This window comes from Nannospalax galili, unplaced genomic scaffold (assembly GCF_000622305.1).
Source record: "Nannospalax galili isolate Female #2095 unplaced genomic scaffold, S.galili_v1.0 scaffold1119, whole genome shotgun sequence".
NCBI classification, from domain to species: domain Eukaryota; kingdom Metazoa; phylum Chordata; class Mammalia; order Rodentia; family Spalacidae; genus Nannospalax; species Nannospalax galili.
Window position 1 is genome coordinate 479,506 of NW_008343597.1, and position 14,028 is coordinate 493,533.

General features: G+C 48.8%; 1 protein-coding gene across 6 annotated transcripts; it reads right to left on the reverse strand.

The window, feature by feature from the left end:
* Positions 1-2,763: 2,763 nt before the first annotated feature.
* Dcaf11 (DDB1 and CUL4 associated factor 11) lies at positions 2,764-12,782 on the reverse strand. Of its 6 annotated transcripts, XM_008839835.2 has the most exons (16): positions 12,615-12,782; positions 12,271-12,434; positions 11,337-11,516; positions 9,922-10,049; positions 9,573-9,700; positions 9,264-9,328; positions 8,886-8,986; positions 8,523-8,669; positions 8,253-8,307; positions 7,727-7,795; positions 7,332-7,389; positions 6,682-6,867; positions 6,089-6,242; positions 5,502-5,654; positions 3,719-3,825; positions 2,764-3,622 (listed from the first exon to the last, which is right to left on the reverse strand). In XM_008839835.2, the coding sequence occupies exons 3-16, from the start codon at positions 11,489-11,491 to the stop codon at positions 3,488-3,490; spliced, it is 1,641 nt and encodes a 546-aa protein (XP_008838057.1). In that variant the 5' UTR covers positions 11,492-11,516; positions 12,271-12,434; positions 12,615-12,782; the 3' UTR covers positions 2,764-3,487. The 6 variants fall into 6 exon arrangements, with proteins under 6 accessions (XP_008838057.1, XP_008838058.1, XP_008838060.1 ...); XM_008839836.2 differs by lacking the exon at positions 12,271-12,434; XM_008839838.3 differs by lacking the exons at positions 12,271-12,434; positions 12,615-12,782 and adding an exon at positions 12,161-12,179.
* Positions 12,783-14,028: the final 1,246 nt, after the last annotated feature.

Sequence of the window (14,028 nt, forward strand, 5' to 3'; positions counted from 1 at the left end):
TACCAGTAGAGGACTGAGGTTCCATTCCCAGCACGTACATGGTGGCTCACAGCTGTTAACTCCAGTTCCAGAAGTTCCAGTGTCCTCTTCTGGCCTCTACAGGTACTGCATGCACGTGTTGCACTTACATGCACACAGGAAAAACACTCATACACATAGAAAATAAAAATAAATCTTTAAAAAAAATAAGCCAGTGTAAAGTCAGTTGTGGTGGCGAATACCTTTTTTTTTTCTTCTTTGGTCTTTTTTTTTGAGACAGGGTCTCCCTGTAGCCACAGCTGTCCTGGAACTCACTATGTAGAACAGGCTGGCCTTGAACTCGGAGATCCACTTGCCTCTGCCTCCCAAGTGCTGGGATTAAAGGCGTGCACCACGGTGGTGGTGAATACCTTTAATCCCAGCATTTGGGAGGCAGAGGCAGGTGGAGCTCTGTGAGTTCAAGGCCAGCCTGGTCTACATACTGAGTTCCCAGCCAGCCAGGCTAGATAGTGAGACCATGTCTCAAAACAAAAAAACAAAACAATAAATGGAGACAATGAACAAGGCAGCAAGCAGTTCACCATGGTTTCTGCCTTTAAGTTTCTGCTTGAGTTTCTGCTCTGACTTCCTGCAGTGATGGATTGTGACCTGAAAGTATAAGCCTCCTAAATCCTTTCCTCCCCTAAATTGCTTTTGATCAGTGTTTTTATCACAGCAACAGAAAGGGAACTAGAACAGGGATGGAAAGAGCAGGTGAGATGTGAAGAATTTTGTGTGTGTGCATGCATGTGTGTATGTGTGTGTGTGTGTGTATCTCATATATCCCAGACTCGCTTTAAACTGCTCTGTAGCTAAGACCTTGAACTTCTGTTCCTTCTGCCTCCATCTCCTAAATGCTGAGATTATAGACAAACACCACATCCAGTTTTATTCAGTGCTGGGGACTTCCTGCATGTAAGGCAAGCATTCTACCAACTGAGCTGTATCCTCAGCTCTGGACAGTTCAAAAATTTTTAAACATTTATTTTGTGTGTTGGGGGGCAGGGGCATACCACAGTATGCATGTGGAGGACACCTTGCGGGAGTAGGTTCTCTCCTTCTACCTTGTGGGTTCTAGGAATCAACCTCAGGTTGTCACTTGGTGGCAAGTATTTTTACCCACTGAGCCATTTCGCCATCCCTGGACAGTTATTTTATTTTTGGTCTTTTTGAGACAGGGTCTCCCTGTAGCCCTAGCTGGCCTGGATTCACTATGGAGTCCAGGCTGGCCTCAAACTCACAGAGATCTGCCTGTCTCTGCCTCCCGAGTGCTCAGATTAAAGGTGTGTGCCACCACGCCTGGCCTGGACAGTTATTCTTAAAAATTTTATCCAGTCAGGTGTGGTGGTGCATGCCTTTAATCCCAGCACTTGGGAGGCAGAGGCAGGCAGATCTTTGTGAATTGAGGCCAGCCTGGTCTCCATAGTGAGTTCCAGGCCAGCTGGGGTTACAGGGAGACCCTGTCTCAAAAAGACAAAACGACAACAGCAACAACACAAAAAAACAAAAAAAAATTTTTTTTCTATGCGTATCTGAGTGTATGCATGTATACCATTGCATGTATACCATGCATGTGCAGGAGCCCATGAAGGTCCAAAGAGGGTGCCAAATCTCCTGGAGTTTTAGACAGCTTTGAGCTGCCCCGTGAATGCTGGGAACTGAACAAGGTCCTCTGCAAGAACAACTACACAACTTCTGAGCCATCTCTCCAGTTAGACAGTTATTTTTTTTTTTTTAAATATTACCTATTTGTGGCCAAGCATGGTGGTGTGTGGTGGTATGTATCTGCCATGCTGGCTACTCAGGAAGATGAGGCAAGATTGCTTGAGCACAGGTGTTCAAGACCAGCCCAGGGAACATAGTGAGGCCCCCTTCAAAATAAGATTGCTTCAACTTCTGTGGCTGTGAAGGTTCATGAGCACCCCGCAAGTGTATACCCTGGCTTGAAAATAGCTTTGAAGAGCATGACGTGAGGGGACGAGCTAGATACTGCTGTCTAATGGCATCGCCCTTGGGTTTGGTTTGCTCCGGTGCTGGCCAGGTTCTCTGTGGCTCTGCATCCATGTACCACCCCCTGTACATACTGGAGCAGCTCCACAGCACGGCTGGCACAGGCATTCCTGGGCTCTGACAAAACGTGCTTATTGTCTAGCTCCAGGTCTACAGGGAAGGTTTCGAGGCGGGTGAGGGAAAGCCTGCTAAACCCTCACTAAATGTTTTTCTATTTGCTTGTATCTAGGGGCACCAAGGGGGTGTTTTCTCTTATACTGTACCTTCTGTCAGAAGCTTTTTCTGTGACAGGGTCTCATGTTGCTCACTCTGGCCTGAACTCACTGTATAGCTGAGGATGACCTTGAACCCTTGATCCTTCTGCCCTCACCTCCAAGTACTAGGGTTGTGTGTTCCCACACCCACTTTAGAGATTTATTATTTATGTGTGGGTATGTGCGCCTGTGTGAGTTCTTGTGCACCAAGTGCATAGTGGTGCCTATGGAGGCCAAATAGCATTGGAGCCCATGGGACTGGAGCAAAAGGCAGTTAGTCGCCTGGTGTGAGTGTTGTTAGCTGCCTGGTGTGGGTGCTTGGAACTGAATGTGGGTCTTATGCAAGAGCAGTAAGCACCCTTTAACCACTGAGCCATCTCTCCAGCATTCCCCCCGCCCCCCCCCCCCCCCCCAAAAAAAACCTGTTTCCTTGAAGTGTGAAGATGAAAGACCTCAGATAGGGAAAAGAGAGTGACACAGATTTTAAGCCAGGTTCCCAGAGACAATTTATTGGGAGAGGCAAAGCTAGTGAGAAGATGAATGGAGTCCTAGCTTAACCTCCTTCGTTGAGGCTGCTGGCCACCAGCATGATGGAATCTCATGGCAAGTAGGGCCTGGCCCATGTCAGGCCACATACAGCTTCTGGAGACTCCTACCTCTCACACCACAGCTTATTCAACCCAAGACCCAGAAATGAAAGAAGACAGAGTTCCCACTCCAGGGTACTGAGAAAACCCTGCTACCTACCTGTCCTCCCCCAAAGACCTCAGGAAGAAAGATCAGGACACCTGGCCCTCTGTTGGCCAGTCTAAGCTTCAGTCCGAAGACCTGGGCAAAGGCATGGCTGATAGGCCTGTTTAGACCTGGCCTCAGGTATCTATGCTATGATCAATCCCGAACATCAGCACATGATTAAAAACAGTCAGGCAGTTGTCTTGTTGGCAGGAGCTGCACCCCTGATAATGGCAGCCCTGCCAACCTCTGGCTACAGATAGGGACCCAAGCAGACTGGGTGTGAATGCATGAGGAGATCACTCAGCTCAGTGGGGTGGATTTTCCAGGGCTCAGCTTGGGTTCCAACCCTGGGCTTCTTTTTCTCACTACCCAATGCCAGTCATTTCTCCACATATTCCCCAGAAGGGAAAAGGGAGGAGGAGGCAGAGAATATGTTGAGAGTTCATCCTGTACGGAACTGGAGGTCAGATCTACTGAAGCGAGGAAAAGGCCATAGATGGGCAGGACACCGGAGAGGGAGCACTGGAGCATTTCTCAGACTCTGGCATATCATCTTGGAAATACTCAGCTTGGTGGTACTGCCATAGACGCAGGTTCCCATCCCACTGCAGGGCAGAAGGCGGCACACAGTCAGGAAGTAATGCCCCTCCCTGGCTCAAGACCTCGACATATGCTGGACCCCCCGCCCCTTGCCACCTTACCGAACTGCTGACAATCTTCTCTTCAAAGGGGTGCCAACTGACGTCACGCACACAGGCCTTGTGGTTGGTCAGCTTCTTCACAATGTGGCCACTTAGGAGGTCGTATACTGTCCAGGAAAGACCAGAGTAGACAGGGGCTGCCATCGGATCTTCAAACCATCCCTCAGATCCTCAAGTGGCACCACTGACCTACCTCTCAGGTAGCATCCCACTTTCCCATTGGAGCAAAGCCCACCTCAGGGGATAGTTTTATGTCTGCTTCTTTTGGGCTGAGGGTATAGGGTGGAGTGTAAGTATCCCTAACCCTTTGCTAGAGTTCAAAGTCCTATAGTTACGAAAATGCTTTGGAAAGCCAGGCATGGTGGTACACACCTGTAATCTCAACATTTGGGAGGTGAAAGCAAAAGGATCAGGAGTTCAAGGCCAGTCTTGGCTACACAGTTAGTTCAAAGCCAGCCTGAGTTACATAGACTCTTATCTCAAACCCAACTCAACCCAACCCAGAAAATGCATTGGCTTTAAAGTTTTCAGTGAGATATGGAAGGCACCAAAAGTGAACTGCAGACTGTGATAGACAGGTGTGTACCTATTGTTCCTGTGTGACAGGGCACACCTCCCTACCTGCGACATGCTCTCCAGCACTACAGCTCTGTTGTTGTTTTTGGTCTTTCTGAGACAGGGTCTCCCTGTAGCCCCGCTGTCCTGGAACTCACTATGTAGACCAGGCTGGCCTTGAACTCACAGAGATCCGCCTGCCTCTGCCTCCTGAGTGCTGGGATTAAAGGCGTGAGCCACCATGCCCGGCTATAGCTCTGCTTTTTAAAATTTGTGTTTGTATTTGTGAGCAAGTAGATATATGTAAGTGTACTACTATATGTGGAGGGCACAGGTCAATGCTGCAGATCTTCCTCAATCACTCCTTAACTAATTAATTAATTAATTTGGGTTTTTGGAGACAGGGTCTCCCTGTAACCCCAGCTGACCTGGAACTCACTATGTAGACCAGGCTGGCCTCAACCTCACAGAGATCAGCCTGACACTGCCTCCTTAGTGCTGGCCTTAAAAGGCATGGCTGGCCCTCACCAAAGTCTCTCACTGAATCTGGAGCTTGCTGATTTCACTAGACTAGTTGGTCAGTGACTCTAGGGATCCTCCTGCCTCTGTTCCACCTCACAGGGTTAGAGATGCACCATCATGCTTGGCTCATATGTGGGTACTGGGGATTGAACTCAGGTCCTCATGCTTGTACAGTAAGTGCTTCACGGATAGCCGGCCATCTCCCTAGCCCTGCTTTTTCATGCACTCCTCCTGCTCCAGTGACTGCATGTCCTTTACTGCTCAATGCTTTTCTTCTTAGCAGTAGGGTCTTGTTTTACAGCCCAAGCTGGCCGGGAATTCACTATGTAGCTCACAGTAACTCTACTTCCTTGGGCTCCCGAATAATGGAGTGACAGGCATGAGCCACCTTGTCCAGCACCTGATGCTGTCTTTTTGTCATTCCTTTCAGTTCGGGTCCCTCCTACCTCTCATCTGCAATCCCTTTTTGACTGGGTCAAAAAAAAAGAACTAACTATGTTTTGGTAATTTATATTTAGTGACTAGAATTCTATGTTCTCTTTCTTATTTAAAAATGCTCATACACAGAATGCTTTCTAGTTTGTTGTTTAAGCCTTTCTTGCGCCAAGCTAAATTTCATTTTTAGTTGTTATTGACCTTTTCAGGAAGTCACTGCGGTTGTAGGTAGAATACCGCTCCTGAGGCCTCTGTCTCACAAAATCCTTACCAACTACTTTGCCAGTAGAGCAGCCACTGTAGATGAACCGTTGGCCAGTGCTGTGGGTCGGGGAGAATCGGCAGCGGATGAGAGTATGCAGCACACCATGGCCCCGGTAAGTCATCAAGGAGCTGTCCCCTGGGAGCTTCAGCTTCTTCCAGGCTGGGTAAAGATGCATGCAGTTGGAGATGAGCCTTACGTCAATCAGGGAGTTTCTACTAGATTGTCATATATCACTAGTCTTTGGTTAAGATCAATGCTTACCTATCTAGGCCTAGACTGTTGACTTTCCCCACATGACAGTCAAACAACAGTCACCAATACAGCCCTTCTGATTATCATGATACTAAAATACTTTTGTGTCGTGTGGTTCTTTGTGATCTCCAGCTCCCAAGCTTGGGAACCCCTGGTTACCAAACGGCCAACCCATAGTTCAATAGGGTAGTCTAGCGGAGACTGAGAGGAGGGGGAGGGCTCCAGGACGCCCAGGCAACAGACAGATCCACCATGCTTACTTCAGACTGCACCCATGGTTAAGTATTTTAACTACACCCTGACTCTCAATCTCCAGATCTCAGTTTTACTTCTACTTTTACCTTTTTTGGGCACCTGCTGCCAGCGATAGTCCCAGTTTTGCTGTGTGGCAGCCTGGCGTGAGGCTTCCATGCCTTCGCGGCTGGAAAAGCGCCGAATATCCCAGAGCTTGATGGTCTGATCTTTGGAGTTAGAGATGAGATACCGGGCATCACCCTATGAATCCAAAGACGGAAGGATGCATCAGAATTTGCCAATGTTAGTGCCGGTAGGTCTAGTTTCCCTGTTGTAGTTGAGAGGTAAGAACGCATGTGCTGAACTTTTTTGGGTCTGTCTTCATCCAGATGAGTTCACTCTGACATTCTGCTTCAGATTTCCCCACCCCCAGGGCTTCCTTTCTTCGCCTGGGGTACTTGCTATGTCCCTTGTTCTAACTTGGATTGTCACTGACTTCTTATAAAGTCCTGCCCTGATCCTTGTGGAGCGGTGAGTACAGAAGGAATTCATGTTGCCTGGCTTCAGCCTCTCCCCTAAATTCCAGCTCCTGCATACCCTAAGGCGGAAACTGTTAAGTTTCCATAGCAGCCTACTTTGATGCCCTCCTGGGCAACCGGAACCTAAGCAGGCAGCTGTGCAATCTTGCTCCCTTGCTCACCTTGCTGTCAATAAAGGTAATGCCATCCTGGTGTCCAGCCAGTGCACCCACAGGCTTGGGGTCATCCTCTCTCATGGTGCGTCGATCCCACACTTTGCAGATAGCATCATCTCCCCCAGAGAACAGGATTTGGGAGCTTATGTCGGCAAAGGCCACTGCATTCACGTCATCCTCGTGAGACTCAATCTAGAGAAGGAAGCCAAAGTTCTTAGGATTTCTTTCTAGTCTTTTTTTTTGTCTTTTTGAAGCAGGGTCTCTCTGTATCCCCAGCTGTCCTGGAACTCACTATGTAGATCAGGCTGGCCTTGAACTCACAGAGATCCGCCTGCCTCTGCCTCCCAAGTGTCTAGTCTTTTTTTAAAAAGATTTTTTATTTATTTTTATTTAATGTGTATGGATGTATTGCTTGCATGTAGGTAGATGCTCTCGTGTTGTGCAGTGCCTGAGAAGGTCAGAAGAGGGTGTTGAATCCCCTGGAACTGGAGTTACAGACAGTTGTTAGCTGCCATGTGGGTGCTGGGAATTGAACTCAGGTCCTCTGCAAGAGCAGTTAGTGCTCTTAGCTACTAAGCCATCTCTCCAGCCCCTTCTTTCTAGTCTTAAAACGGGTCAAAGAGCAGAAGGCAAGGGTTCTGGTCTCAGAACAGTACCTGAAGGGTACGCCGGTTTTGTTCTCGGTCAAAGACATATAAGCAGCCGTCATTGGCTCTGAAAGAAAAAAGATAAGGAAGGTCCTAGAGCCAGGACTGAGAGGACTACTGGTTTGTGCACTCTGGAGAACCCTGCTGGGAAGCTCTACTATGGGGTGAGCACATGTGTTCTTTCACAGAAGGCAGAAATAGCAGCTTGGTTTTCAAGGAGGCTTGAGGCCTCCTCGTATCAGGGCAATGGTGAGCAACGGCTGAAGTGGCTCATAAACCTCGACTCTGGAGAAGGCTGGTTGTTCATAGTTGCTAGTGCAATCTCTGTAACAGCAAAACAACAGCACGACAGATACTCACTCATCTCTGGCAGAACTCTTACTCATGAATTTGACAATACTTACCCTCCTAGTACTTCTCGTCCATCTGAGGAGACAGCTATGGAGAAGACAGCAAAGCGACGCTCGTCTGGCCTAAAGAGCAAAGGAGAAGCTATGCTAAGTGGATGTCTTTTATTTTTTTGAGACAGGGTCTCCCTGTAGTCCTGGAATTTGCTATGTAGGCAGGGCTGGCTTTGAACTCACAGAGAAAGGCCACCTGCCTCTGCCTCCCAAGTGCTGGGATTAAAGGCGTGTGTGCCACCACGCCCAGTGAGGATGCCCTTTCACTTTTTGTCAGTCTACAAAGCATCTGACAAGGATTCTGGAGAGGACACAGAAGGCCTGTCAACACAGGCTAGTATGCAGATCACCTCTGTGAGAACCCAGAACTAATCTCCAACATGGCTGACAGGATGGGCAAAGCTTTCCCAGGAATCCAACAGAGGAATCTGCAACCATTGTACTTTTCCCTCTAGGTGGGAGCTCCTGTTTACACGGTTGCTTCCAGAAAGCCTTCCTTCTGATAAGTATGACAAGAAAAAGCCAATACCTTAGATCCAGGGCAGTGTGTGTATCTCCTTCCCCATAGATGTTGCAGATATGAACTAAGAGAAGAGAAACAAGATTCTTTCAGGGTTTGGGGGAAAGAGAATGGAAGTAAAACTAAGAAGAGACAGAGCTAATGGCAAGAATGTTAGAGCACCTTGTGAGTGACCGTTCCCAGACAAAGTATGGTGCCTTTTCTCAAGAAGAGTACATGGAAACTTCAGGAAAGGTCTCTCCAAGATGGAGAGGACACAGAAGTCTGGTACATACTCACTGTAATCAGACCAACTGGAGTAGAGGAAGTGGTTCCCATCAGGAGTGAAGGCCACATCCAGGACACTCCAGCCTACATCCCGAGCCTTGATGCTCTTGAATTTATGGAAACGGCCGTAGCGGCAGTCATAGAGTCGGACTGTCTGATCTGTAAAGTTGGTATCGGGGAAAACTGTGGAATACCCTCCTTGTAGCTTCTTTTCCTTGGTCTATCTGTGGCGTCTCCCCTTTATCGTGGGAGCCATGCTCTAGGTTAAGCATCTCTAAGCTGGGTTTTGAGCTCCCTAGGTTTGGGGGTTTCTAGTCCAGTTGAGAATGTTCCTTGCTCTAGGTTGAGGCAGTATATATGACCCAGGTCTAGTACCTTGGCAAGCAGACATGAAGATTTGACCATCTTTGCTGTAGATGCCACAGAAAGCCTTCTGAGAGTAGGTGTCAGTGAAGCTGAGATCATTGGGCAAGAAGCTAGACAAGCAGAGGGAAAGAGAGGGTATGGGGGGGCTTGGGGAGAAGACCCCAATTACCAGAACGGGAGGGAGTACATCCCCCTTAGGCTCTGTATGTAATCTCCTTCATCCAGTCCATCACCCTCTATACCTTTCCATTTTGTTTACTCTCAAAACTTCAACCCTCTTAATCTAGCCTTAGTGTCTCTGAGAGTTCTCTAATATCTACCCCTTCAAAATTTAGGAGATACACTCTAGCTGGCCCTTAGAGTCTCTCCACCAAAACCCATACTCACTGAGACATCACTCGAGACTGTTCTCCAAGGGAGAAGCTTCCCTGGTGGCAGAGGCCCCGTTCTCTCTAAATGGAAGGGATTGGGGATATTGCTAGCAGAATCAGAGGGCCACTGAAATCACACCATGCCCCCTCCTCCAAGGATATTACTTTTGCTACAGAAACAGAGGTTCCACAGCACTGGGAAGCAGGTGGGCTAACATATTCCAGCCCCCACACTTGGGGAGTTTACTTTGTTTTTTTCTGGGGTGGCAGAACTTCTGGCTTCAGCAGGTCGATGGCCAAGCTGACCAGAGGAGGAAAAGCCTACCTGGTGTAACATTCTAGGAAAGCTGTGCTCCTGGGCAGTCCTCCTAAGTCCTAGCCGCCCTGTGGCCAATTCCACCTGTGTCTTGATTTCATTGCGTTCCAGCTCCTGGGTGTCAGGGGTTGCATCCACTGTGAGTACCAGAAAGTTCAGTTTTAGATCTTCCAGCCCAGAAGACAGCTAGCAAAATTGAGCCTAAGCCCACTCAGTGTGGTTGGCTCCAAGGACTCGCTCATCGCTTGAATTATCTTTTTAATTTAACTTATTAGACTTCATCAGATTGGTTTTTTAAAGGGTGGGGGCATCTAGTAAATGTCTTTCAACATTAAGAATGGGCTGGTTTTTCTCTTACCAGGTGGGTTGTATCGATCTCCAAGACGACCATCCCAAGCACTGTCATGCTCTTCTTCTGAGTCCGAGAGGGCCTGGATGAGTTGTAAATTTGCTGCACCTCCTCCCTGCACCAACCTCACTTGGCCTCTGTGGAGAGACCTCCATTATAAAGGAGGGGATTCCCCCCTCCCCCATCTAACCAAGCTCAGAGTCAATGGCTATCTAGTTCTAATGTTCTAATGGCTATTAGAACGTTTGGTTCACATTTTGAAGTTTGAGGCTGACTAGACCTTGGCTGTTAAATAGGTCATGAAGAATGATTTACTAAACTGACTTCCCAGGGAGCTAAAAAATCTTTTTCTCCCCATGGCTGGGGATTTAACCCAGGTAAACACTTAGTGATATTAAGCTATGTCCCCAGCCCAAGAGCTAAAAATTAGGAGAGCATTTCCATCTAAGATTCTTAAGTTTCTTTTCCTGTTGTTGTAATAAAATAACCTGACAAATGTGAACTTGAGGGAGAAAGGGTTTATTTTGGCTCATAGTTCAAGGGTAGAGTCCATCATGGAGGGCAGGAGCTGAACAAGTTGGCCACACTGCAGGAAGCAGAGAGGGATGAGCGATTGTGTTTCATTAGCTTTCTCTTTTATACAGTCCAGGCCCGAACCCAAGGAATGGTGCCACCCACTGTTACTGTGGGCCTCCTTGTCTCAATTAATCTAATCAACATAACCCCTTAAGAGGCCCACCCAGAGACTAATAATCCCTCATAGGTGTGCCTGGAGGCTTGTCTCCCAGAGGATTCCAGATCCTGTCGTGGACAATTGTCGCCCACCTCACAGCTTCTGCTGGAGAGGAATACAGCACAGAACACAATATTCTGAAGGGATCTCAAGCTCAGCTTTTTTCTAAAGCACCATAAGCAAGCAAACAATGCCAGGTTCACCCTTTTTGGCAGTTCCTGGTGGTCAACTCCCTTCAAGACATTCTTTCCTTAAGAATAGGGCTAGAGTTAGGTCGATTTAAACTTGTTTTTCAAGTAAATCCACACAGCCTCATATCACATGGCAAATGATTTAACGTCCCCCTAACGTGCCCCTTCCCAACTCTTTACCTCTCACACCTCTCCTTTTCCACCTGGGTCCCTTTTTTCCCCTTTTACTTACTTGGAAAAGAGAGACAACACGTATGTTGTTACAGTGAAAGAGGCTTCCCTCAATCACACATCAGAGGGTGTTGGTGACCTGCCCTAGGTAAAAAGCATTCTGGGACTGGAGCTGAGTGCCATGGGTGTCCAGCAGGGAAAGGTGATTTTGCTGAGACACAACAGTTGTCTTGGGCTAATATCCCTATCCTCTGCACATTTCCTGCCTGGAGTTGAGAGCAATGGGCTGTGGTGATACCTGGTAAGGTCACACCAAAGTGGTAAGTTACCTGCGGAGGAGATAGGCCAGTACCTGGGCCAGATCCACATCTTCATCCTCCTCTTCCTCTTCCTCACTCCGACGCAGGCCAGCTCCTCTTCGGGACAAGCCCTCAGAGGGGTCTCCAGACCCGGATCCTGCGCTGCTACTGTTCCGTGATCCCATCTTCTGGTCACAGCATCCTTAGGTCCTGTGTAGGGGCTCCTTTTGATCACCAACTTGGATTTGGTGAAAGCAAATCCTGCTCTAGAAATACCAGGGTCTCCAGAAACCCGGCAGTAGCTTATCTTTATGGGGGGTGGGGTGGGGGCGCTGCTCTTTCTGGGGACTAAGATTTCCTTCTCTTTAGCTTATGACAGTTCCCAAGGCTTCGGGAACATAAACCTTCCTCAACCCTGTGAAGCAAAGAAAGCAGAGTGAAGCCTAGGGTGCAACCCTAGCTCACCGAGGAGAGTCCGAGAAGAGGAATTTCCCAGTTTCCTACCCCAAACTCACCTATCAAAGTCCCCGGGCGGGGGAGGAGGAATCCCAAATAATCTCTCGGGCCGACCAATCAAAACCCTTTGCGGAAGCGCCGCACTAGCTTATCTCAGTTAACCAATCACAAACATCACAACTCAGAGACCGCGACGCCCCCCCGGATGACCAATCAGAGCACTCTCCTGCGAGAGACGGCAGCAGCGACAGCCAATGGGGTTAGAATTCGGCCTAACACGCCCTCCTGCTTCGCTTCCCGCCCACGTGGTGCGCCGGGAGGTGTGTACACCCCTGGGGGAGGGCCACACGCACCTCCCCCTACGGCCGGCTGTTACCACCCCACACGAGCCCACCCACCAGCTAGGCGCAGTCGCAGGACCCGCAGGGGCGAGAAGCCCTATCTACACCGACTGCCGAGGCAGTGTGTGCCAACTGCTCCCCGGTCACCAGCCTCGTTCGTCACGCACCTCCCGGCTTCCAGGCACCTGCCCAAGCAGTTGTCGGGCGGTGCGCCTGATGGCCCCGCCCCCTCGGCCGCTGATTGGATGACTGAGCGCGGAGATTGATAGGTGGGCGGGAGACCTTGGAGGAGGAGAAAGTGCTACTGGAACTAGTGGGAGCCGGCTGCTTCCTGGATTGGAGATAGCGGAACTAGCCTTAATGGCCGAGAGGCGGGCTTAACAAAAGAAACAGACTATGAGTTGTTGTCGGTCCCTTAAGAGCTTCTGGCCTCGAATTTTTAGACAGTGCCCAGAGCCTCCTTTTTATGCCCCTCTCACCTCCGCCCCTAGTTCAACCGTTCTTTTCCCACCTGCTAAAGCACCGTCGGACTGCCGGAAAGGTGTACGGCGCGCTTACGTCACAGGTGGGTCCGCACCCTCCTAGTGGAACGGCCCTTGGTACAACCCCTTACCGCTGTGGCCTTGTTAGACGATCCCTGGCTTCCCTTACGGTCTTTGCAGACTCTCCCTAAACTCCCGGTTGGCCTACGCCCTTTTCCGGTTGCGTCAGTCGGGGGACGCTCCCTTGGTCAGGTGGGGTTTGCGGATCTCTGTCCTCCGGCTTCGCCCGGTTTCCAGTCCACCCAGAGAGCTGCTAGCGCGCCGCCTCCTGTGGTTTTTGAGTAACCGCTGAGTCCAAGGCCGAGACCTGCCACGTCTGGGGATCGGTACCCTGGCTGCGGGGTATCGGCCCCGGGACGGGTGGGAATTTTCCTGCCAGTGTTGTGAGCTTCCCTCTGCCTTAGCTCCATGGCCCTCCTGCTGCAACTCACTGGGCAAGGACAAGGGTGTGGCTGGCCCTTTGGGGGATGCCCCTGGTCCCATATCTGAGACCTTTTTTTCCTGGACCAGCACCGTAGACCAGCGACCAGACCCTTTGTGTTTAGGAGGGTCTCGGGCTGGATTTATTAATTTTATTTATTTATTTATTTTTATTTTATGCGTATGAGTGTTTTGCCTTCATGTATGTAAGTTCAGCACATGCATGCAATACCAGTGCCCCCGATCCCCTGGAACTGGAGTTAGACATGCTGTTAGGTGGGAACCGGGTCCGAATCTTCTGGAAGAGCAGCAAATGCCCTTACTTGTTGAGCCATCTCTCCAGACCCCTCAAGCTGGAGTTAATGTTCAGCTGTCACTGCCTTGAAATTTGTACCTTTTAAACAAGGGCGCTACATTTTGTTCTTCGGCGTCTTCATTAGTTACATGGGCGGTACAACTTTTAATATTTATTGAAATTTCAGAATTCTATGGTAGCTGGGTTATCTGGTCTGAAATAGCGGGAGTAAATTTAAATAATTTTTCCTTCCTTATGCTGTCTTAAATTCAGTTCTTCCAAGTTAATAATTTTTTACCTCAGGTTATTTTCACAGTCATTACAATTTTTTTCCACTTCATTCCTTTCCCATTAGTTGATCTGCTCAGGTGCCTCAAACAGTATTTATCTTTAAGAACTTACTAGTGTCTTCAGTTTTTGTTTTTAGTTGTTTCAAATGCAGACTTCCTAACCTGATTGTCATTTTACTAACCTCATTAAAAAGAATTCTGCCAAATTAGAATAAGTGTCTTATTTCTACTTTGGTACCTTTTCAGAATTTTTTATCTGAGGGAAACTTTATCTCTACCAGTTCGAGTCTCCCTCAGAGCCCTGAACTTTGACCCAGTGGTACTACTTCCAATAATCAAGCTTGGACCTGCATAAAGATTTACGTTCTTCATGACAGT